General features: G+C 41.6%; 1 protein-coding gene across 1 annotated transcript; it reads right to left on the reverse strand.

Annotated features, from left to right (window-relative positions):
• Nucleotides 1-430: 430 nt before the first annotated feature.
• Nucleotides 431-27,117, reverse strand: TIPARP (TCDD inducible poly(ADP-ribose) polymerase). Its single transcript, XM_069975297.1, has 6 exons — nt 26,956-27,117; nt 21,295-22,251; nt 7,185-7,353; nt 6,912-7,093; nt 2,280-2,555; nt 431-1,103 (listed from the first exon to the last, which is right to left on the reverse strand). Exons 2-6 carry the CDS (start codon nt 22,233-22,235, stop codon nt 656-658), a joined length of 2,016 nt encoding a protein of 671 aa, XP_069831398.1. The 5' UTR covers nt 22,236-22,251; nt 26,956-27,117; the 3' UTR covers nt 431-655.

Raw genomic sequence — 27,117 nt, forward strand, 5'->3', positions numbered from 1 at the left:
GAAGTCCAGTGTCTCTCAGGTAATTTCAGCACTCACAGAGAAGGAAATAAATGAAGGCATAAAGATTACTGTATGCAACTTAAAGTGATACTATCACTTTACTACCCCACCGAGTGGGGAGTGGTGGTAGGGGTGCAATCTCAGTGAGGCAAGAGGTAAGGAGGAGGATACTCAGTGGCAGAGAAGCCATGGCTTAGTGACAGCGTCCACCATTGATTTAAACTTTTATTTTTACAGCTAAAGAAGCCACAGAGATCACTAAGAAGGCTAAAAACACAAAGTAATCACTAAAAAAAAAAGTAACAATGTTTTTTCCTATGATAAAGGTGTCCATGGCCTTTCAGCTGAAGCAGCAACCCTGCAAGGTCTCCATATAGACCACCTCTCAAAGTGTGATAAGAAATTCTCAAATAAAAGCACCCAAAACCAATTTCTATTTCAACACATGGATATTTACTCACATAAATAAAACTTTTTATTAACAAAAAGGCACACAAACTGTTAACAATGAAAAATATGTACAATATGCACATAAATTATTAACAAGTGCACTGTTGGTCATCATCACAGAGCTTGAAGTTTCGGGGCTTTTTATTAGTCTCTTTGTCGAATTAAATAACGCCTCCTCCACCGGACTGTAGCAGCATTCTCTTATTTAGATGGAAACAGTGTTACTAACTTCTTCATACTGGATAATAAAATAGGGATAGCTCTGGTCATCATTAAATATAACAAAGATCTGAGGTTCAAAGAAATTGTCCACACAGGAATCATAAAGGTCACTGGTTATGTCTCCTGGGTTGAGTGGAGGAGGCCTTCTCATGGTGTGATTCCCTACAACGTATCTTCCGGTTAATACTTTTGCCAGGAACATGTAGTGAACTCCTTTTGGTGACCTCTTGGAGAAATTGTGAGAATAGCTTGCTTTCCTGGCAAAGTAACTGCCCTGTCCGAACATGGTGGCATGTTTCCCACAGACTCGGGGGTCAAAGTTATGTTTGCAAATCCCATCAACAACATCCTGGGAGGTCCCGTGAAACAGATGTCTTTCATTCATAATCCTGTCCAGTCCTGTCATCTTTCTGGCCATAAATTCTTTTTTCCTAGAAGAAAGGTGATAATATAATTTTTTAAATTATGGTTCTAGGAGGCCTAGACAAAACACATTGCTGTACTATGTATACCCTGACAACCTTAAGTGTACCTGTCATTGTATAAAAAAAAAAAAACCTTTCGACATCTTAGGCACAGTCTTTTCCTGGCACCTTTATGACATATTAACATTGTTTATGATGACGGTGTTCTTTTAAATCATAATTTTATTATAACTAAGTTAATTAACTTAATTGTGATCAATGGTAGCATAGTGTGGCAAAGGGGGAACCCATCCAAGTCTTAAGAAAGGGAAGATCACATAGGCAGTACTAAAATCTAAAAACTAAAGACAAGGAGAAGTGCCCACACTGCAGTCTAGAGGGATAGAGATGAATCCCAAATATTGTGTGTATCTGTGTGATGAGAAAAGAGAACACCCATGGCAGACTTTTTAATGGTCCTCAGCATCAGTGTCTATCAGTCCAAGGGAGAAGAGGGGCTTTAGAAGGGAAAACATAAGCAGGTACCTTATTGGTTTGTTTGAGAACATTTTTCTTTGTACTATGATTAACAACTCTAAATCCAGACATGATTTCATCTAAAAATGCCACAACTCCAATCTCCAGATATAAGGAGTGAAGTCACATCTATCAGTCAGCCCACTTAATTGTAATATATAACCTAGCCCCCTCTATTATAGACTTCTCAAAATCCTCCTACAAGAATGTGATCTAGAAAGCTGAAGTGCAACTAAAAAAGGAATTTAAACTATTGTAACCTCAGCTTCCCAACCCTTACGTATGTAACTACTTAGCTACTTATTCAGTTAAGAGATGTGTAGACACTTGTTGTCTGTGCATAGATCATTACACATTCTTCAATATATGAGACTTAATGTTCTGACAATTACATTTGTTTTTTTTTTTTTTTTTTTTTTTTTTTTTTTTAACAATACTGGGAGCATTCAGTTGCTGATTTGTAACCTTCCCCTAGGACTAATGGGGTAGTTTGGTCAGTGGATTAGTGGGGGTCCAACCACAAAGCCCTCTATCTATTACTGAAGCTGTTCAACCATGTGGCATTCTAGCATGGTAGCAAGTCACTGGCTAACAGGAGACAAACTTAAATTTCTGTAAGTTTCCAACAACAACTTCCACAAAAAAAAAAAAAAAAAAAACATGTACCTTTTATATTTTTCCCACAGGAAGAGGTTCTGCACTCGCATTATTTTCATTATTCGGAACTTGGTCTCAGGAACGGTTTTGTGAAATAAAGTATAAACTGTTCTATAACTTTTATCTTCTTTTGGCATAGGCACTTGGACAAACTCCTGAGATGAGTCCATGGGAATCCAGGTTTCAGGGTAGAAATTTGGGGCTGTAATAGCGACAGGAGATAAGACTTGCAGAGATGCAGGATCTGCCATTGCATCGGCAGCTGGGGATACCCCACTCAGTGTCCTATGGGTAAAGAAAGGAAGGTTTAATATGGGACATTGAAAAACATATTAAAGTGAGCTTTTCTTTAAAAAACAGGCAATAAAGCTTCTATTATCACCCAGCTTGAATGGCAAACAATTGATACAGTAGTGTATTATCACATAACTAGACAAATTTACCATTCAGGACTGCAAAATCTATATGAGTTGGGGGTCACACTGATTGTCCCTATCCTGGCTTAACAACTTGACATAGGAGGACTACCGTAAATCCAGGATTTTTGTTCACTGGTAATTTGTACTATAGAGGAATATGTTTTTTTTACATGAGCCTAAAATATAGCAAATTGATTCAACCACCACCTCTATAAGTAAAATCAGCCAGGAACTGAAGGCCGCCATAAACGTAACCTTTTAGTCTGTTCCAGGGAGCAGACAAAATACGTTTCGTAGGGAAATGGATTTCAAGCTGAGCCAACGCTGTAATTGTAAAACCATTCATTCTGAAATGGCTCATAAATGGGGTGGGTAGTAAAGCCAGACCGATGCAACATTGTGGCCCACAAAACAAAATTACTAAGTACCGTACTCTACTAATACAAGCTTTCTGTGCACAGTTTTAATGTAACCCATTCATCTCATCGATACCAGAAAGCTCCTATGTATATAACATGCCACAAAATGACCGACACCACTACGCAGAGATTATGCTGCATTTTCTTCTTGACCACCAGGCTAATCAACATAACTCATATGAAGAATTGAGGCTTTAAATGGCTAATCAGCTGATGGAAATGTACTAGATAAACTACAAGGGGTGTATACACTTGTAAGAATAGACACATATACATATTTTTTTCTGGAAAACAGACCTATACATGTCCATGGACAATGAACACATTCACTTTTTATACAAAGATTGCATTTAGAGAACTGTGCAAAAAATAAAATCAGGTTAATATTAGAAGTTACTTGTATTTTATGACTAAGCCCCTTTATTAATGTAACATTTTTATGTATTGTATGTGTTTCCTTTGAACTGTACAGGAAGTATAATAAAAGGCATACCGAAACAATGGCGCACTGGTATCTCATATGGCCCCTGGACTACGATATACCCTTGCTAGAAATATATAATGCCGGCCTACTCTGGAAAACACTGTATATTGTCAGGGTCAGGAATGAGAAGGAGAACTCTCACTGCCAACAAAGGCCCTAGTAATGACACAAGCTGAGTAAAAGAACATAAACAGGAAGATAAAAGCAATGTTCTCCCTAAGAAACACAACAAACTGTACCATTTATGACCCAACATAATGAATCATGAGTTTCCTCCTAGCAGGGTGCCTAGTTGTCAATACAAACAAAATACAGTATCACATTGTGCGGCATAACCAGAAGGGAAACTACTCATTGCATTCTTTCAGCCTACAACCTGTCCTTGTGTATGTACAGTCCACAGTATCATTCACTGCACCTCTATGCACACAAGGCCCTATTCCACGGAACGATTATTGGCCGTATTCAGTCGGTTACATAGGTACGCTATATTGTACAACAAACAGCTGTAATGCTGCTTTCTCACAGGGGGCAAGTGCTGTCTGGGAGTAAACTGATCACATGTTATAATCTCCTGAGCAGACAGAATGCATGGTACATGCCATCAAGTGGACACAGGCATTGGCAGTCTTGTGTTTTGTATGTCCATGGATGATCTGAAGAGAGAGCACCAAATGTTTTAGGGTAGGCACACACATTTTGTGCCTGTATTATGGCCTCAAGTCCCGACCCCAACTGCAGGTCTCATTACCTAAACTGACATCTAATAGTACAGTTCATCGGACCTACAGTTGGGCCAGGACTTGCAGCCATATTATCCTAGTATAGACTCAGGCCTATTTTGGATCCTGGCAGAGAATATAGCTGGGGCCTAATCTGAGTGAAAGGTTCCCTCTAATAGTGGCAGATATCTGGTTCCTGAAGGACAGCTCACCATCAATAAGTATACCCTACACCTTTAAAGTATTGTGTTTCCTATAGATTGAGGTGTTGGGTGTTCCAGTTGCCCTTTTGCTGTTACACACTGACCTCTTACCAAAAGAACTTCACTGTTGTCTGGGATCAGTTCTTGCCAGCTGGCATGTATTCATTCTTGTAGATGAGCCACAAAGGAATTAATAGCTGGAGATGGCCATTAACTCGGGACTTCAAGGACAAGTATAGCTCAGCATCCTCTATACTGCCGTGGCATACCAGGCAGTGGCTCTGGATTGTTTTGCCTTGTTATATAAACCCCAAACAGCACTGGATAAAGAACTGGGCCCTGCGGTACTCTATATTTTTTGGTGACTAATAAGGTGTATGATAAGAACTACTTTTGCAGTCTGCAAACCAGAAAGCCAGTTGAGAATGGTGCTATCAATTTCACAAAATTCCTTTAAGTGTTACTGTCATTTATAAACCCCTTTGGGCCAGTTTACACGGAGTAAAACTGGGGGAATTCCGCGGCGTAACTCTCCGCCACAGAATCCCGCCAGCCTCTATGTCATACAGGCAGTCTATGGGAGGGCTCGCGCCTCCCCTCTCCGCTCGGAAGAAGTGACATGTCAATTCTCTTGCGCGGAGAGAGAAAAGGCGCGAAAGTTCCGCTGCAGAATTCCACAAGTTTTACTCTGTGTGAACTGGCCCTGACACGTCATGCAGACATACAGTATGGAGGAGTCCTGCAGCATCCGTGGAATAATCAATAAGGGAATATTCACCTGATCCAATACAAAGAAATGCCATTGCTTTGTACTGGTTCATGTGAATAACCCTTCATTGATTATTCTATGATGTTGGAGGACTCCTCTATACTGTATGTCTAGTGCTCACATCTGAGATTGTAGGCCTTCCAGCGTGCATCTCCTTTCTACATAAGCCATTGTGGCCCAAGTTCCTGGTGCTGTTAGACCCTTCTCTGTTATGTCATGCAGACAGGTCAAAAAAATCTTGGAGCTACATTCACCCTGTTTCTTGCCATCAACAAGTCATTTAGTACCTGTGTGAATACTATGTATTCTTCTCATATCTAGCTGGATGGCAACAGCCTTCTCTATACCTTACCCTAGGAAGAGCAGGTTAAATACAGACAGGTCTGAAGCTACTTAAAAGATCTTGGCCCATGGAGAACTTCTTTTGAAGGGACCTTATGCCTACGGCCTTCAGTAAATCAGTTTAACAAGTTTAATCAGTTTACTAAGAACACAAATTCTTCTATGTAGCTGCATATGCTGACGGAGATTAGAATTGCAGCTCTGCTGCTTCTACGCCACTCTTTGTGGCTGGAGGGGATCAAGCTTAAACATGTCAGACTATGGAATATACCTCCAAACGCTATAAATAGCAGACAAAACATTCAACTTTTTTTGCCTTTCATTCAGTTCCTACGTGCAGATTGCTGCCACATCTATGGTGAATCTATGAACTCAGTGACAACTGCTCACACTGCCTCTCCTGTAACACAGGGCTCTTACTAGACCATGCATGTCAGGCCTCCAGGCTAACAGCTTCCCGCCATACCCAGAGAGGACAGTGTGTTCCTAAATACAGGACTGTGCAATCCTGCTGCCTCCAGCTGTGCATGAGATGCCATAAACAGCTTTTAAATACAGCTTCAAATCAAAACAGATTACGCTGTAGGACTCGCCAGATAAACGTCCACATCCGCTCAAGTCATCGCTGCCGCAGAACATGAAGAATATTCTGACAAGGATCACAGTGCAGATTGTTACCGGCTATGAGGACTACTCAGGTCTAGGCTCAGCTGTCTAGTGTAAACTTTGTTGTGTAAGAAGCTAAGAACTTGTGCAGTCATATCACTGTGCACCTAGGTAATGTAAATGACTGGACAACATGTAGAGGTGTACACCTAGATATTACGATCAGATAGCAGAGTATGCCTAGGTAATGTGAACAGACCAATGATTACACATAAAGCAGAGTACATCCAAGCAAGAATGGGTTCACAATGCCTTTTACTACTTTTTTCAGATTGTATACATTGGCAACCTCTCAAAAAGATTTGCAGACATATACGACAGTGTACAGACAGTGGACTCTTGAGTTTAATTTCACACATGGATACATAGCGATTATCGGCCATTACATCTGTTAATCGCTTTGTGTAATAAAAGGCAATGATCAGCCAACATGCACAATGGTCACATATACCACCAGTAATCAAATGCCGCACACTCGGATATGGATAAACCGGAGCATGCTCGAGGTTTGCTCATCTCTTGCGGTGACCCATTACAAAACAAATGTATAGGAGAGAGAGAATCATGCTGAACATATTAAGTGGCAGTGGCCACAATCTGAAGATATCTTTACTTACTGGAGATGAGGCAATAACATGACAGAGGAACGGAAAAAGGGTCTTCTTTTGATTTCCTTCCTGAAACAAGCGTTCTGCTGGAATCCATCTTTAATGTTCAGTATATATTGGTTGTGCCACGTAACAAATCGGACTTCCTTTAGTCCACGGAAGTTGGCTTCCTCTATCAGCTTCACAACAGGCTGTCGTACAAAAAGAACATAGGGTCAGAAGAACTGAAGTGCACAGTGTACAGATGTGGTTTATTGGCCAGATTCTAAGTAATAAGTTTACCTCTGAGTACTCTCGCCACCCAAAGTGATCTCTGCAATAGTATTTCCATACGGTGTGGTAATTTGAGGCAGCGCCGGAGGTAGAAGGAGTAGACAGTCGTCGGATTTGGTCAAATTCAAGACTTTCATAAATAGTCATTGAGTCCAAGTTTACTAAAAAATCATGTCCCCTGAAAAATAAAAAGGTTATATGTTGTTATATAGCAGTTTGCTTTAGTAGCCATCTAGTAGTACAGTATATGAAGAGGCACATTACTTATCAATGTTATGCATAGCTGCGTGTATATTAATGACATGCATACAACCGCCAGTTGTATATATATTTACATGTCACAGATGAAAACATGTATGTTCACAATACTAAACACTAGTTCCCCTGTGTAAAATGACGTTTTTCATACTCAATAGGGTCATAACAATGTAAATAGCAGACTATGGCCACCAACTAAAGATTGAATCAAGGGCACAGGAGTACTTTGTAGCCTCTGGGCCCAATGCAAAATTTGTAACAGTGTCTCATGTCTTCCAATGTGCCATTTACAATACTGGCATCTACTCATGGGGCAGAGGTGCCTAGGGCCACCCCCCCACCCCTCAGGCACAAGGAAGCCTTGCGAAATAAATCATACATCTTAGTCACTGACTAAACTGAAGCAAAGCACAAGCAAGGATGGAATGTAAGCTTCATGTGCGATTTGTCTCTGGGAGCCTATCTGTGAATGAAAAGCAAGGAATTAATGATTTCGCTAGGATCATCTGTTCTACAGCTGGAAGCAGAAACGTGAACGAAAAATGAAACTGGGCAACGTTCCTGAACACAAGTCTGTTTGTGGAGAAGTGAAATGCTCAGCCCTCCTGTGTGCTAATCGTGCATGGCTAATACATCCAGCCCAACTTGTTAACCTTCACACACATCACCAAGGCAACCCGTACCCCATATCCTTTATCCTTATTAACCAATAACGACTGAGAAAAGAGAGGACAAACAATGTAAAGACACAGAGACAAAGGAAGAAGCAGCTTGTGCAAATCTAAAGAAAGGGGGGATGTCGGAAGGAAATATACAGTTTATTGAGGCACCTATGTTTGTAAAAGGGCGCTCGGTCCCAGTAAATACTGTCAATCCCTACACAACTCAGTCTAGATGGGATATGCATGCTAGGAAGGAATTTCTGGTTTCAGTGTAACTGGGCAGACTACTGCTATCTAAATATGTGCTTAGCCCGGCTATAAATAATAATTTGCATGAGAAAGAAAGAGGCTGCTACAGTTCTCCTCAGGCTATCTTGCTGAGGCTTAACATTTTGCAATACTAAGACGTCTTAGGGTGGTATTACACGGGCCGAGCAGGGCCCGATAATACCTGTAAACGAGCAGAGATCGTTGCTCGTTTACTGGACCTATTACACGGCCCGATAATCGTTTGACAAGAGCTGCAAGGACATCGTCACCGATGTCCTTGCAGCCCTTGCTAAACTGGCATACATTACCCATCCACGTTCCAGGGCTGCTCCTGCCGTCCGCTTCTCCCGGGGTCCCGTGCACGCTCTAGCTTCACAGCGGCCTGTCAGCTGGTAGGCCGTTCAGCCAATCACAGGCCGGGACCGCCGCAGCCTGTGATTGGCTGAGCGGCCTACCAGCTGACAGGCCTCTGTGAAGCTAGAGCGCGCACGGGACCCCGGGAGAAGCGGACCGCAGGAGCAGCCCTGGAACGTGGATGGGTAATGTATATCGTTAGTCGCCGTCCACGCACCGCTATTACACGCAGCGGTGCGCGGTCGGCGCCCGACGAAAATAGGGTCTAACCTATATCAACGATCAGCCGATGATCGTTGTCATCGTATGATCGTTGCATTTATTACACGGAGCGATAATCGGCCGAATCGGGCCAATTCGGCCGATTATCGTTCCGTGTAATAGTACCCTTGTAATAGTACCCTTAGAATAGGTGTCATTAACCATGACCTGGAAAACAATTTACTTCATAGCGTGACATCAACGTTTTATGGTAAATTATGTTTAAGGATGTTAACCAATCCTTATCTAAAAATTTATAGAGTTGCTAGACACTGGGAAAAAATTACACCATTACTGTCACTTATATAACCTTTTGGCTCTCAATTTAGCTTTTTTGTTTTAGCCAGACTACTTTCATTTTTTCTAGGGTCAGACAACCTCTTTACAAGTTTTATCTCACTTTATGTGCCCAGCTTTCCCCTCCGATTAGAAATGGTATACAGAACAAACAGGTTAGCAGACATTAGTGGATTCGGACTGCTGGTAATCTCTGTTCAGCCTGGTGTGCTATTTTTGAGGTACTAAAAGGTGTCATGGAGTCATAGATGGCTTGTTCACAAAAATTGCCATTTCATGTCCCATGCAGCCGCAAAATCTAGACTGGATTGAACTGAACTTTTGCAAAGTTGAGTAATGATCATGGATGTACATGTAGTCGAAGTCCCATGTTGACCTGGTAGCTGTATAAATCCCTTTACGAGTAGATGTATATTGTATTAGGAAGCCCAACATCAGAATACACATCCAGACATTATTATTTAGTGCTTACGCATAACATAACCAGTGTTTTACAGTATACCTCAGGCTGTATAGAAAAGCGGGAAATGTGCTGGACTGTGAACCAATACCACAGAGGTTTCTCTAACCATAGCGCTTACAAAATATTGTGCAAATGGAATCTTACGTGACAAGACACGCCAGCTGCCCGAAAACAGCCACAATCGTCACGCTGATCTCTGCGACAGGAAGCTTGTCAACTTTACATCCCATGATGTGGTCACAAAGCTGTTAAACGTGATGGTAATCTCTAAACCTTCATATAAACACTCCGGTCACATAGGTTATCAATGTTGTTCTATGGCCCCATTTAGTAGGTTTCTAGTTTAGTCATCTATTTTTCAAGATTCACAAGAACTGTCGAAACTTTTTATTTTATTTGATACAGACACAGCTTTCCAGTCAACTTGGATCAAGAGTTTACCTTTGTTTGCTCTGGTGTCATTTGGCCATATACCCCTTAATACCGTGCATAGTACACTGGTACAGCGTGTTCCTACCAGGAGCTCCTAGGCGGCTCTGACTGTTCTGTAACATCACATTATGTCTGCTGCTTGTACTCTGCACTGGGGTATAGCTAATGAAAAGGTGTGGATGGCTATGGAGACATTACTAATGTTAGTCTTGAAGCACTGATAGAACACAGCACAGATATGAATTTTGCAGACTAAAAATAAAAAAACAACCTTTCAAGTACAAGTAAACTATAAAAGATATAGATGTTGTCCAGACTAGGTTACATGCTTAGCTGCAATGGCATCTTACTCTACCCCATGAGTGCAGCACAAACCTGAGCTTCCTTACTGCAATATGATGGCTGTCAAAAGTTAGTGTGCAAATGTGCACAATACTGCTATACAATGTTCACAGTCCAGTACAACCGTCACACAGTAGCATGGCTTCCGGCACCCCCAGAAAACAACTGATAGTGTGGGAGGGAAGCATGTGGCTGCTGTTTGAGAAACATCATACAGATAAATGGCCTTTCATTTAAAACATGGATGGCCCAGGTTCACTCAAATAGAAACAGATTTACCCCATGGTGGGGGATCCTCACATGGGGAGCCCCCTTTATGACAATCATATGCCATTAGTGGATAGAAGAAAAGTTTTATACGACTATAGCAGATTTTTGATGTAAACAGGACATTCCTATTCAGCCAGGCTGCTTGATTATTTGTACATGTAACAATATAGAAGACAACAATGTATCAATGTGTTACTGTATCAATGACACTCAGGATGGAGCCTGAGCCATTAGGGTGCAGGCCCAACAGGAGCAGTAATGCTTTGTAAGAAGGGGACTAGGGGTCCTATTTAAGCGATAATCTTTCCGTGTGTATGCAGGCAAACAACTAACAAAAATTTGTTTGCAAATTTTTCAGTGTATGTACAGTACACATCGGGTCATTATTACGACTGTAATTGCCATTGTAACTAACGACTATCGTTCTGTGCATTAGGGTGAATGATTTCAGGTCGTTCACAATCTTTTATCGTTAATTTAAAAAAATGAAAAATCACTTTGTCTAATAGGACCCTAAAAAATAGGTGTATAGGATTGTTAAACACATCTGTGAACGTCCCTGCATTCCAGTGAATGTAGGCGACCTCTTCTAGCTGCACAGTTAATCCGTGTTTTCCCCTCCTTTGTACTTTTGTACCTTCCATTTGGCTGGGCTCGAGCAGTCTCCGTACAGCGTTGCTTGTAGTTCTCTCTGAGGTGCTCCGTGTCTCTCCCCTGTGGGATCGCTGACTGGCTAATAAGAAGTGATATTATAGAGCAGATTTAATCACGGCGCAGTGCACTTCCACCCACAGATCCCATTCACATCCTCAGCCCATCATTACTCTGGCTGCTGCGTGACATTACTAAAAGGACACATGAATACAAAGCAGGCAGCGAGGGTGGGGAGAAGTGGGGGTAACTGATTGAAGTTTAATAGATAGCCAGGCTCCCTTTCTAAACTAAGAAAGATACGCCTACGGTAATTAGGTTACATTATTCCTAGACATGAGATGGAGACGTTGCATATGCCGAGGGCAATGAGGACACATGTTTCGTCATCTACCTCTAGTGTCAGTAACAGTAATGGATGGTAAGCTAGCCATCAGAGAACGAAACTGTGGTGGATTTGTTCTATCTAGAAAAGAAGAAGTTCCAGTGCTTGATTCCCTGGAAAAGACATAGTAGATTCCAGGGAACCAGAGCACTTGGAAAAGCACTTGTGAAGCATAACTTATTTTTCTAGACAGAACGAATCCTTTAATGAATGTAATGAATCCTTCAATGAATGTCAGTTCTGCAGATTCACACTGTAGTTTTACTCATCTCTGCTGGACATACACATTAGGTGAACCCACTGATTTCAGCGATATGCCTGGCCTACCATGTAATGAGTATGGTGGCTTCCTGACTCGCCCCTGATGTCAGTGGAAAGGATGGTTGGACATGGCAACATGCCATCACCAGAGGACAGCGGCTTTCTTTTCTCACATACTTAAGGCCCTATTCCACCAACAGATCTGACGACAGATTATCTGCCAAAGATTTGAAGCCAAACCCAGGAACAGACTATAAACAGAGAACAGGTCATAAAGGAAAGACTGGATTTCTCCTCTTTTCAAATCCACTCCTGGGTTTGGCTTCGAATCTTTGGCAGATAATCTGTCGTCGGATCTGTTGGTCGAATAGGGCCTTTAGACAGAGTGTTTATAAGTACGGGTGGTATGAGAGATATAGTTGTCAACTAAATAAACATTTGGCCTACAGCACTCTAAAATGTATAGTGAGCTTTAGAATCATAAAACATTTGTCAGCCAATCCCAATTTCCTAGGTAGGGACCATTAGGAAATCTAATGTAGCTGTCAGACCTTCATTGGGGAACAATGACTAGAAAATACAGAAGTTTCTCTCTCCAATTTCATTCTAAAGAGGTAACTGTCAGCTACCTGTCTGCCTATCTCCCCATTGGGCATGAGAATGCTCAAGGGGTTTTTAAACTATTGCTATGATATTAATGGTATTAATATACTATTAATGTCACTGTTGAGACCATTGATGAATCATAGTATCAAGGGCAGAGATACCAATGTCATGGTGGTGGTGGTGGGTGGGTGTGAAGTTAGATATTCCAACAATGCTCAAAAAATGCACAACCCCCTTAGGCCAGGTCCACACAGTGCAGTGCAAAAGATTTCCATACAATGAATACAGGAAAGGCCTTAGGTTTCATTAAATGTGTGCAAAAAAGTGAAAAGTGTATCTAAACCATATCAGAATATACTTACATAGCAAAGCAACATAAACACTAAATATTTTATGTCATTATTACTAAAATGCAACTAAAAGAAGTAACAGAAAATGGGAACAGTGGAGGCGAACAGAATACAGACTAATACGAGCAGATACAGTCTGGATTAAGGGATTATTTAGGACAGCGTCTAAGGAGACAGACACACACGCAATGTGCCATTTTCATGTTTCATGAATGGCAGCACCATTTTATGACAGCGAGAGTCACAAGGCTTGAAACTCTTTATTGTGACATGTAAAAGACAAGGTAAGATACATAAACATCATTCCAGAAATGAATAAAGCCCCTTATTCTAGGAAATATGATGTGCCCAGTAATATGAATTCCCCTACGCATGGTAACACTAACAGCACTTGTTGGAATAAACCTGTTGTGGTTTTTGGGGCAGTTTAGTTTGCACCTAACTATGCTGGTATCACTGCAAGGCTGGGCGACAACTTCTGTGAGAGCGGTAATGGTGGCTTACCGGACAGAATCTAAAGAATGTGACAGAAGAGGATTTATTGACGTCACATTCATGAAGAAGTCACTTGTGCTACCTGGCCATGCACTGGTGTGTAAACAGCCAAGGTTCCCCCAATTCTGGTTTTTAGTTGTTATTCTTCTCAGTCCACATAAGAGATACTGATCCCAAGACAATAAACACTTCCTCAGATCACTAGTGCTGCTTCTTTGTAGTATTTTGCAGCTTTTTTTTTTTTTTTTTTTTACTAGAGACATGTTTAGTATAGTGCTTTTCCCAGAGGACACACTAAATGTAGATGAAAAACATGATAAGAACAGGGCCTTGGATGTGATTTCCACCAGACGATACTAAGCTGTACATGTGAGACAATGCACAGTGGCCTACAAACTAGATCCTGCTGTATAACTGGCTTATGTGAGCTTCATGATCTCATAGAAGACAATCCAATCAAGAAATTAGAGTAATATACTTGATCGAGGGTAAACAGCCCTCAAATGAACCGCTTAGTCTGGGGCTCTGTGCTTCTGTATAGTGACAATAGCCAGGCTGATACTGCCATACAAAATAGCCCATGGTATTTGGGTAGGTGCGGCACCACACAAAGTTTTGTTAGTGGGAAATGAGCAGTTTGGTTCACGTGGAGTTGCTTTGTGTTACATCCTGCTTTGCTGATAAGGACTTTTTGATAAGCAGAGTAAAACCTATTAGGAAAGATGATTGTTTGCAAAAAACCTTTGTGTAATAGTTAAATGGACCAAGGAGCAAAGTCATCAATTATAGAGACTGCAGACAGCCCCATACATAACGCCTCCTGTGCTGTAATAGGACACTATGGGGGCTAGGAAGATAAGAGTCAGCATCCACACGTAGCTCCTAACTGGAGAGGTAACCTACATACAGTAAGTCTCTTATGTAAAATGCAGGTCAGCCGCAGTGCATGCCATCTGCAGATGAAGTGCTTGGCACTCTAGTTATGAGTCCTAAACGCATTAGAATAATCAGTTTTTATAGATTCCTCTTCATGACCTATCCCTCTAGAAGCCTCCTACCCACAAAGCTGCAGCTCTGCATGGCATCCACTCACATGGAAGACAGCACCAAGCCTGCTCTAACCATGTTATTTTGTCTATTCATAGATAACATACAAGGATGATCTGGACAAACCATTTTCTGATGCAGTTTTTCACAGTGATAACAGACAATATTGCTAGAGATATGCAATGTGAATAACATTTTTACAGGAAAAAACAAATGGGCTTACTTCATTAAAAAAAAAAAATCAAATAATTTTTATTATGTATTAAAAAGTTACCAATACCAAATGTTAATAACATTTTTGCATTTCCATTGCACAACCCTTCTGGAAAGCAGTAGGGACGGTATGACAACAGGGAAGTGAGCGCCAACATGTCAGCTCATCGCTTGCTTCCCCCTTATTCTCCGCTTTGCACTGCGCTATTACATGCACAGTGTTTACATGAGTGTTTGGGTGGCCATTGAAGTCAGCGCCAGTCTGCTACCGCTGCTCCTATTACGCGGAGCGACCATTTGCAGACTGTCTCTGATTTTTCAAACACGTTGAAAGACCACGATCAGCCGACATTGTGCATGTCACTGAACGATTATCAGCCTGAGTGGTCAGTAATCGACCAAGTGAGGCCAATAATCTTTTAGTGTGGTCGGGCCCTAAGGGTCCATAGATTCCAATGGACACCAGGGGTCTTCCAGAACACAAAGGGGGAGGTTTATCAAGCAATCTTACAGAAATGTTCTATGTTGCCTATAGTGACCAATCACAGTGCAGCTTTCATTGTACCAGAGATCATAAATATCCGAAAAATGTGCTATATTGGGCGATAAGGCAAGTGAAAAACAAACATCTGAGTCTGACCACTCGAAACATGAAAAGGACCATGGTCAGGTGATCATAAGTTGCATCCAGCTATCCCCATTTATTGCCTGTGAGTTTTGTTTGTCTTCTACGATTTATTACAGGCAGAGGGCACCTTGTTCGCTTATGGAGTAATGGGTCAGTGCACATAAACTTACGGCCAAGGTTCAGATCTTTAGTAAAACAAATGGTTTCTGAAATCCTACATTAAACTTCACTCAATAAACTGGAGAAGAAGCAATTTCTTTGATTAAAAAGAATAAAACAAAACAAAACCTGGTAACCTCCTGCGTGCACACAAGACGTTCCCTCCTGCCTACAGTCATCATAGGCTCGGATAAAATAAAGGAGCGGTTTGCTCATGGAAGATCATGAAAGGTGATGTGTCATGGGCCTGATAACTCCCATCTTCTGTAATCTGCTGGAATGAATGATTAAGCCGCTTTGTACAAGCTCATAAAGTGTGCCGATAGCACCAAGGCAGCAATGTTATCTTGTACCACCCTCAGTAAACACACCACAGAGCGGTCCTTATTTTGCTGTATACAGGCATTACACACATAGCATAGGTCAAATGTGACAATCCCGCTCAGATTTTTAACACATGAATGAGGTGCTCTGCAGTAGACTCTTTTGTACCATCACCCAGACAGGAAAAATTAAGAAAACTGCAGCTTTTAGGTAAGGCACAGACCAGAGAAAACATCAGCCAGGCCGAGGGTGAAGTGCACCGGGTAGGAGCGCTCAGCTATGCTTGTTAACACTACACTACAGCACATTTACACCGAGGCAGGAAGCAGAAGCACTTGTTCATGAATGGATAGCCCTCTTGGGAAATAAAGGGAAAAGGCTGCTGTGCGGTCAACAAAATGCTATGTCATCTGTGAAAAGCATGGGTTAAATAACCATACAATGTGAACCCAAGGGATGTACAGGTGAGTGACAGATGCTCCCAAACTGTAAACTGTTGTTTTGAGATGACAAATAAAGAATACATTTGTGATTGCTGGATCTCCAGAACAACACTTCAAAGGGCCCTGGCTTCTTGAATCATCCATGTAGAAACCAATTTGTCTCTTTTCATATGGAAATGGGTGAACACACAACTGATAGGACCGACCCAGTCTACTCCCCATATGTAATGATGCCTCTGACATTCCCAGTACACTGTTGCTCTGTTACTGGTGCTGCCAAGTCCTGGAGAGCATCAAGTTAAAGGGGTTATCCAGTGCTGCAAAAACATGGCCACTTTCTTTTAGAGACAACACGACTCTTGTCTCCAGTTCAGGTGCTGTTTGCAATTAAGTTCCATTCACTTCAATGGAACGGAGCAGCAAAACCCTGCCCAAACTGGTGACAAGAGTGGGGCTGTCTCTGGAAGAAAGTGGCCATGTTTTTGTAGCGCTGGATAACCCCTTTAACTGAACATAGAACTCATACATACTGTCCGAGTATACATGGCAATATATCGCCTCTAATCCTGCACATCCTATACACAATTATAAGACTGAGAACATTTACTGTGTTGGAGATATACAATACCTACATACATGTGGCTCTCTAGATGCGTTTAATGCCTATTTCCAAGAATACTTTGTATAAGTACAGCCCAAAAGTAGCCCACCATCATGCTTACCACTTCTTCCTTTACAGTCCCTTTTACACAGCCCAACTAAAGCGGCAAGTGAGCACTGATCAGTGACATCAGCATTTGTTTGCAAAACCTTTACAAGGCTTGATCAATTATGTGGCTGGGCTCATTGCTTTTTCATTCGTGCAGCCTATTAATGTCATTAGTCAAAGATGTGTTTGGCCAGCGAACAAAAGATTTCTTATTCAATGGCTGATCGCTTAATATGAGCCAATTATCGTCAGTGAGCGTTCCTGTCTGTCAATAATCAGCCCATGTAAAAGGGCCTTGAAATCTCTGGTGCCGGCAGAGAGCAGGCAACACGGGACCCAGCAATGGAGGTGGAGCAGTATAGGTAAGATATGTCCCTGACATCTCTACCTTGCAGCCCCAGCAGAATAGTAAAATATAATTTTATCCCAGAAAACCCCTTGAAGCTCTGTTTACACCTGCATTATCATTTATGTTATGTTCTATCAAAAGAACACAAAACTGGAAAAGAAGCCAGAAAGCTTATTAGCACACATTACGAAGTTATATAACTTTGTAATTTGTGTTAATTAAGCAGAAAATGCTGCACTACCACTTTAACTAAACAAGAACAGAGTGACACAACAGAATAAATCATAATGTGACAATGTATGACACATGTATAGCTCAGCCTGGTAAGGGGTGAAACGGCGAAAGAAGGAAATATGTATGAATGTATTCTGTGCAATATGTAATAATCTTTTGTTTCCTATACAATGGTATGGAAACAGGTGACATATAGTTCACCAAGAACTGGGCGGCAATTTCAATGGACCACTACTGTACACATGCGTTGTAGGCATTGAATATATCCCTATCCATAAGTATATATTCTTACAACATGTGTATATCATGATTGACATTTACTAGAAAGACACTGAACCTGATACAGACCACTAACAATATGCTCCTTTAATGGGATTAGTGACAGGAAGTACAGAACAATGTCTGCCCAATTTCTGTCCAGAAAAATATACATAAATGGCTGTGAATGATGTTAGCAGCCCTCTTGATAAAGCGGTTTTCCTTATGTTTACTGCCCCTTTAAGTCGGAAGAATACAATCCAGCAGACGGCGGTTCTCGGGTCACGCTGCACACCTGTGCATTTCTTCCAGTGGGAATAATCAATTAGGTTGCGTTTGTGATTACGGAGCAGAAACCGCTCTCCCCTTGGCATTTCAGCATTGTAAATAGGATGGGACGGAAAAAACTGGTTTTGTAAGAGTTCACCAACGTCACCATTGTATTTACTGCTAAGGTAATCACATGTAAAAATATTCAGCGCTCAGAACTCCTTAACTTAATTACAGCTCAAAACCAGACAAGTGACTTGTCATTTAGAACTCGGCTCTGTCTAGAGAGGAATATTACACACCATGATAGGTGTAGGGTACATTTTAGATAGCTATTGGCTGAACAGTCATTTTTTCCCCGTGATACTTGTACATACTCGGCTCATCTGAGTGTGCTTCAGTTCTCTGGCCCCTGCCAGAAACCTCAGGTGTGGGCTTATCCCCCATGAGAGCAAAGGAATGGTGCATGTTGAAAACCAATCCTCCCCAACATCCAACATCAGAGTCCCCCATACACAGTGCATTGTCAATGTTCAGCACCTTAAAGGGGATCTGCCTGTTTGTAACTACTCTTACTACAGATCAGAGAACTATAAGACCAGTACTATACTAATGCAGGAATAAATGTTGTACAAGACAAAATGTTCCACATCCGTGTAAAGCAAATGCAAAGGGGATTATTTATCGATATAGTGCAAATAGCAGCAAGCCAGGAAAATAAGCTTTAGCTATCCCAATGCAAATGAGACTGCTTAATGTGGGCACGCCAACCCCGGAGAGCACACATGACTTGTGTACCTGCTGTTCTGAATGTATTAAAGTGTGATTAATTCCTTCTGTACCTTCCTGCTCACAATGACAGGGTTATCTCAGGTCGTGTTCCAGGTGCCTCTATAAAATAAATGGTGTCTACATTATAAAAACAGAATAAAACTCTGGTGACAAACCTGGAGGCTATTGCTATAAGTTAACAACATAGAACAATGGGCAGTGTTACGGATGACAGGGCATTGGTTTCTTGCAGTGCCAAGGAAACGGTGTTCAAAACCAAGAGGAGCAAACAAGTTCTCGCCATTGGTAACCAGTGGAGCTGCCTCATAGTCGGAGCAGGCAGGTCCTGGTTTTGTAAATGCTGAGCCTGTCCGACCACAGGAGATGAATAGCTCTGGCCAAGTAATGTGCTAACAATGCAAATCAGATGCTGCACTAGCTTGTTTGGGAGCTTCTCAGGAAGGATCAACACTCGATTATTTGTGTCCTGTTGCCAGGCAACCCAGCATAGCCTTGAAATAACTTGGAGATAGAGGTTGAGGTGACCATGAAACTTATTAATTCACTTAAGGTCTTTTCTCAACATTATTGCTTCAACTGAGAGCAACCTGGAAAGTTGGCTTAGAACACGCACATAAGGGTACTGGCTGCCTAGATCGTGCATGACCAAGTTACAGATTTAAAGAGGTTATTCCAAGAGTATAACTTGTCGCCTATCCATAGGACAGGAGACAGTCGAGTCACTTTAGCAGTAACACTATAAGTGAATAACTCCACTAAATTACGGAACAAAGAACCTTGTTATTGTGATTGGTGGGGGTCCTGGCAGTCAAACCCACCTAAATTTATTATTATATAATTTTTTAATCTTCGGATAGTACCTTTAAAGCTTATTTCATATTAGCCAGATACTAGGAAAAATCCCAGGAAAAATATGGAATAACCAAAGTACAGTAATAAGGTAAAGTTATATGAGCCATTCTCATATTGGTTAACTGGGACCATTTAGCATAATAATTTAAATAATTACTGCTACTTTATCTCCACACATAAGTAAACCTTGAAGCCCAAAACAAAGCAACTTATCACCTTGTTCTAGGGACAACATCAACCAACATGAGGTTATCACTGGCATTGCCCAGTGTTGGCATTGTCCCGTAAGATCTACCATTTTGACCATTTAAAAAAAAAAAAAAAAAAAAAAAAAAAAAAAAAAAACACCCCCAGGCAACACTTTCCTCCCCATTCCACTTACTATTAATACATGTACAGTTGTTTTATGTGCTATAAGGCTGATTTTCAATATGGCCTCAGCCACAATAGCAGCTTTGTGAATTAAGTAGGGTTATGTGATTTAGTAAATCACATCAAATAAAGTGTTTTGAAATATTCTAACTAAGTAAGCCAACAAGATCCCTTCTTAAATGCTTGAGCTATCAGAGTACTTACATAAGGGAATTAAAAAAAAAAAGTAAGTTAAAGGCACCATTAAACAAGCTTTTAAGGTGCCCATATACTAAAGTCATCTGAAAGCACTGGTGGGTTGAGACGACTTTAACATAAAGGTATATGGGCACTCTCTAAAGTATATAGCAGCCCCCTGCATCTTCTACAAAGTTAATTGAAAAGAGTCGGGTATAGGGATGAGTGAATTTACAGTTATTCTCCCAGTTTCTCAGGACTGGATCCAACTTTTCTAGCTCCACTCTCCGTCTGCCTCCAGTCCCGTCCACCCCACCCTGCGACGCGCCTCCTGCTCCCCCGGCCCGTCCGCTCTGCTCCCCGGCCGCCATATGCCTGCCGGGGAGGTGTGCCGCTCTGCTCCCCCGTCCGCCTCCAAACATAGAGCTGGGCGACTCCTCGATTGTTCATTCTATCACTTCCCTAGGGAAATGATGGAACGGCGCTTTTATTCCATCATTTCCCGGGATTTGATCAAATCCCTGGATTCTATCATCTCACTGCAACATATATACATATATGTGTGTACACAATGTAAGCTGCTCCTTCTCAATCCTTTTAGTTTAGAATTTGGGAGGTCAGAGTATTGAGCAGTTTGCATTGTATTGTGATACATACAGGCTGCAGAAGCCAAATGGTACAAATATGCTAACTAAAACTATTGACAAATCTGTTTTATTTGTCAGTATGCAATGAAGGAAAATGATATATACAGTATACATTGAAATGAGTCTATAGTCTAAGTCCTGAGGGGCTTATAGTTACATTCTTATTACAAGATTCCATTCACCTTATAAAGTAAGGAGTGACACATATAAATACACACTCTATTATTTAAGGTCAAAAATCTATCAAGTACAATAAATGTAATAAACTTTAATAAATTAAATACTTACTGATATCGCAGTTTGATCCGGTCACTATCTGGGCTACAGTACAGTCTTTCCATATGTTCCTGTGAATCGTCATTTATACTTTGCCATAAACCTGTGGCTCTCCTCCTAACCTGCCAATGATAGGGCAATACCGTGTGATGCTTTTGGCAATCTTTACCATAAAAACACAACCCTTGTAAAAACTCCACACAAATGTCAATCCCATCTTTTTGATGGACGTGGTATTGCAGCTGATTCAAAAGTTCAAACACAAGAAGTAGAGATGCTTCTTCTGTTTTGTCCTCGAATATCCCAGCATTAGAACTATTGTTTTGGCTCACACTGTATTGGTCCAGACAGGTGGCGTCCTGGAATAACCCAGATGAGTAACTTTCTAACATCTTGTCCAAGGAGATGGAGTTGGTGGACTCACCAGAATTTGCTTGTAGTAGCGGATCCTGGAAGGAGTTGTTGGCAGTGGTAGGAACAGTTCCACTAGTGCTTTCTGATGGAAATGTTGGTTCTGTGCTCTCTAATACACTGGACTGGTCTTCATCGAGGTCTTGGGATGCGTGAACAGATGCTGTGTGCTCTGTCACTGGCCTCAGACTGGAATTCCCAGCTATCAGTGCATTGTTCTGAGGGCAATGTTGGTCAATGTCTAGTGCCTTTTTGACAAGGGGTTCACATAAATTACTATTGTTTCCAGCCTGATCATTGGATACAAATATTCCATTAAGAGTCCCAGATCCTAAAAAACTTGTGAAGATTGGCCGCAGAGCTTGAAGGGTTTCGGGGTTTAAGATTTTTTGGGTCTGTTTCTTTTTGAAACATGGTTTGACTGGGGGAATTTTATCAGAATGTCTGGAACAATCCACACTGGAAACTTCAGGGATCTTTAATGTACAGTCCTTATTCATTTCTGCATCCAATAGTTGCAATGAACCTTCCATATTGCTCATCAGTCTCCAGTCTTCCCTATATAGAAGAAAAAAGACAAAATATAACTACACGGGAAGATGAATGTTTAAAGCTAGCACTGCTAAGACTCCTTAAAGTACACAACGATAAGTGAGCTAATGCCGAGATGACGCCATGATCATCCGCACATATGGAAGCAGACATGAAGGAATGCATGCTGCACATTGCAGTGGTTTGCTTCTTGGTATTTAAAGCCACAAATACCTAGAGCTCATCGTTACTAGAGATTTTTTGCACACGTCTTACCTTTTATTGACACTACAGGAGAGCACACAATGTATCACAAACAGGCCCAGCAAAACAGACAGGCACAAGCTGACTACAAGACAGCCTTAAGGTCACATGCGTCCGTACACACCCTGTCTCACTCACTATCTTGTGCTCTGACACACACCCAGTCTGACACATTCACATGGCCAATTTTTCATTCTCAAGTACAAGACCTGCTCAGCCTTAAGGTGGCACACACGCCCAAGATCAGCTCTGACAATGCCACTTTATTTCAGGAGTTATAGCAGGAACCATAGTCACATTAGACATTATTAGTCTATTGATCAGTAAGTCATCACACTATGGAAGGGCCAGATGTCAAAATAAATAATTTTTTTTTATATACACTAAGGGTGACATTTATCATTTGCACCTTTTTTTGCGAATATTTTTAGCACTGTGCACTGGCTTATATGTTTGCAGCCTAGTAAGGTATTTATGAACATTCACATGTTGGTTCATAAATCACCTGCTATAGCTTCCCTGGCGCTGTGCATTTTACTGCAGGTATTCATGAATTGACCCTGGTTAAAAAAGTTCCGCTACCCTGGGACTGGAGTACAGATGCGAACGAAAATTTCAAAATTCTCACATGATAAATCCCGGCTGAGAATATTCTTACGGATAACCACGCCCACAAATGTCAAAAAGGCAAAAAACTGGAGTAAGCTGTCATATTCACACATACACCGAGCTACACTGTTTAGTAAATCTGACGAAGGGCTGTGCACATCACACTTACGCCAAAAAATACTAAGGAGCACAAGGTACACTGCTTGATACATGTCCCCCTAAAATCTTTGTCAGCCTGGCACAAGCAAACATACAAGAGCACATGTCACCCTGGATGAGACGTCTGAATTAGAAAGATCATGTTACTGCAAGAACAGGATCAGGTCAACTCAGGAAGTGTTGGTAAATCTCCTGAGGCCATATTGTGTTTATTAGAAGTGCTGGTAATACACAATGACATAGTCTGGTCCCTGCCCATAGAACAGCATTACCAATAGTGTGCCACCCTTCACGTGTGCTGCTTTGGTATGGTACATGCTTATTATAAAACCACAGACAGAACATTATACACATTACTTCCCGGTTGCTTCTCCCTCCCCGTTGGATGTTATTTCACTTGCTACCACTATGTCATATAAAGTCGTACAGCAAAGTTACAAAGGAACAAACGTCAGCCACTGATAACAAGTAGTTCTGTACAGATTCTCATCTAACAAACAGTCAACGTTTCAGGATGACAGAGGTCCGGCACTGGGCAAATTAGGTCACATGTGTCACGTCTTCCTTGCTTTACAGAAAACAATGTTACAAGCTGACATGAGGTTGACATGATAAATACAGACGTTGCCTTACTTGCCTCCCTACAGTAAGCCACTGACGCACAAAGCACAGAGACTGTCATAGCTGGCAACAGCAATGGCTGATAACAGAAGACAATAACCGCAGGTCAGCTGGGAAATAAGTATACAAGGTCAGATTCTGTTTACAGCATCTTTAGCTTTTCAGTAACGAAGAAGACGTAGACAATATAACCATAGAAAACATTAGAAAGCGGGCATACATTGTAGCAAATCTACAAACGTGGGAAAAGGGGTGTGGCCTCCCCGATACTACAACTGATCTAGAAATGTGTCTAGACAACAGCAGGTACAATAAGGCACTGTTCACATGAGCGTTCCATGTTCCCAGAGGCTTGCACCTTGTAGCTGGGAATATGATGCAAACTATGGTAAAAACATTCTAACAGGGCAAAATCTATAATCCCCCTGCCCTTGTATTTACTTAAAAGGACACTCTCCCCACAGAATAAGGCTTGAATTGCTAACTAGATCATTGACACATATGTATGGAAATGTATCTGGATGTTCTTAGAACTGAAGATATGTGGGGCAATGTAGTGATCATGGGGGGAATCAAAGACAGAATTGCACTGCAAGCGGCAATAAAGTTTAGTCCCTTTAAGCACAAGGGTTCAGTGAGTTTACAAGCTCTGCTTTAATCCATTTCCTGAACTAATGTAAAGTAGTAAAATGGAACATATATAAGATGACTGCAGTCTCCCACCAGATTCATTGTGCAGTGGTGGAACAAAAGTCAGATTTTCATATGAGGCAATCGTGCTATAAGAATTGCATTGCCTATCAGGATAATAAGGGGCTTCTTGGAAAAACAGGTATGAGGTAATTCTGCACAATGTTTTCATGGCAACTTGTGGGAATTGCATCAAGTAAAAAAAAAAAAACATTTGAAAACCCATCCAGAGAGTTCATTACAGCATTGCCTGCAGGTCCCCTGAGCCCTGCTGACGTCCCCTACAATAGGTGCTTCTTTACTCATCACATGGTGCACAGGATCTAATGTCTATTGACGACAATAGCATTAACCCTCAAAATCCACTATGGACGCCTATTTTCTAATATGTCGCAGCAGGTCTACAAACCTGTTACATAATTATTATAGCAATTATCAGGGTGGAATTGGAAGGCTATTATAATCCTGGGTCACTCTTAAAGTTTAGGAGAATAATAAGTGATTTCTTTGAGGAGCCAGAAAATCCCTGTATCCACCAAATTCCAGTGGAATGTGATCAAATCAAAATGAATCATTGTCCATTGTTCTGCTATCTCCAGCCGCTGTCCTGCAGAGTATACACTGCGGAGAGTACATATTCTTTTACAAACTACACCGCAGTCAGTCACATCCTGTACGCTGCGCTGGTTACACTGTATACAGGACTATCAGCAATGACACTCACTACAATATAATGTATGTAGGCTGCGCTGGTTACACTCTATACAGGACATTCAGCAATGATACTGACTGCAAATATAAAGTATATAGGCTGCATTGGTTACACCATATACAGGACATTCAGCAATGACACCATCTGCAGTATATAGGCTGTGCTGGTTACACTGTATACAGGACATTCAGCAATGACATTCACTACAATATAATGCATATAGGCTGCCTGGTTACACTGTATACAGGACATTCAGCAATGACACTCACTACAATATAATGCATATAGGCTGCGCTGGTTACACTCTATACAGGACTATCAGCAATGACACTCACTACAATATAATGCATATAGGCTGCGCTGGTTACACTCTATACAGGACTATCAGCAATGCTGCATTGGTTACACCGTATACAGGACATTCAGCAATAACACTGACTGCAATATAATGTATATAGGCTAAATTGGTTACACTATATATCCTATACACAGGACATTCAGCAGTGACACCAACTGCAAATCTACTTTATATAGGCTTTGCTAGATACATTGTATAAAGGACACTCAGCAATGATACTGACTGCATATATACTGTATACAGGCTGTGTTGGTTACACCGTATACTGTGCACAGGACACTCAGCAATGATACTGACTGCATATATACTGTATACAGGCTGTGTTGGTTACACCGTATACTGTGCACAGGACACTCAGCAATGATACTGACTGCATATATAGTATATGTTAGCTGCACTTTTCCTACTGTATAGGCTGCATTGGTATACACTGTACACAGGACATTGAGTAATAAAACTAAAGTCAATTATACTATATATAGGATTTGCTGGCCACACTGTAAACTGTACATTCAGCAATACAATCAGCTGCAGATATACTGTATATAGACAATTGTAGATATACTGTATATAGACAGCTGCAGATATACTGTATATAGACAATTGTAGATATACTGTATATAGACAGCTGCAGATATACTGTATATAGACACCTGCAGATATACTGTATATAGACACCTGCAGATATACTGTATATAGACACCTGCAGATATACTGTATATAGACAACTACAGATATACTGTATATAGACAACTACAGATATACTGTATATAGAGACCTTAACCATCTGTGATCATAACCAACAAGTACACTTTGAAAGCAGTGCTCCCCATCCTGTGACACTCCAGCTGTTGGGGCATGCTGGGAGTTGTAGTTATGACACGGAGCAGCACAGTTTAGGCAATGAGATGATTTAGCTCTGGTACTTGTGTAAGGATTCCAGGCTGCATTATATAGCACATTGTCCCTGTGCTGGAGGTAAGTGTTCTGTATCTGCAGCGGACAATGCCCCCCACCTACCTGCTGACAGTCTCCGCTGTGCCCTATGCTGCTCTGTAACTTTCCCCAGGGACACAAGCTGTAGCTGCTACTTACAGGACTCAGGATGAGGCAGGAGACCAGTGTAAGTGTGGGGCCCCCGGTTAGTGGGCTCTATAGAAGAGACGCATAGGTGTGCACAGGGACCTGCACTTCTCTCCCCAGACACATTCCAGCCCTATGTACCAGCAGGAATCCCCGGCCGCACAGTACGTGCTCCGGCAGATCCTTTGTTCTGTCACACAAAGTTCTGTGTCCTCCAGCCGGGACAGTCACTTACCTGCCGGAGCAGCAGAGCAGGAGGGTTCCTGGAGAGGAGGCAGCTGCAGCCTGGTATCCACTGTAGGGGAGGAGGGCTTCCTAGCCGGCTCTCTCCTCTCTACGTGCCTGCCGCCCCATCCCGCTGTGTACACTGTGCGCTGCCTCCTGCCTCCTCACATGT

This window comes from Dendropsophus ebraccatus, chromosome 6 (assembly GCF_027789765.1).
Source record: "Dendropsophus ebraccatus isolate aDenEbr1 chromosome 6, aDenEbr1.pat, whole genome shotgun sequence".
NCBI classification, from domain to species: domain Eukaryota; kingdom Metazoa; phylum Chordata; class Amphibia; order Anura; family Hylidae; genus Dendropsophus; species Dendropsophus ebraccatus.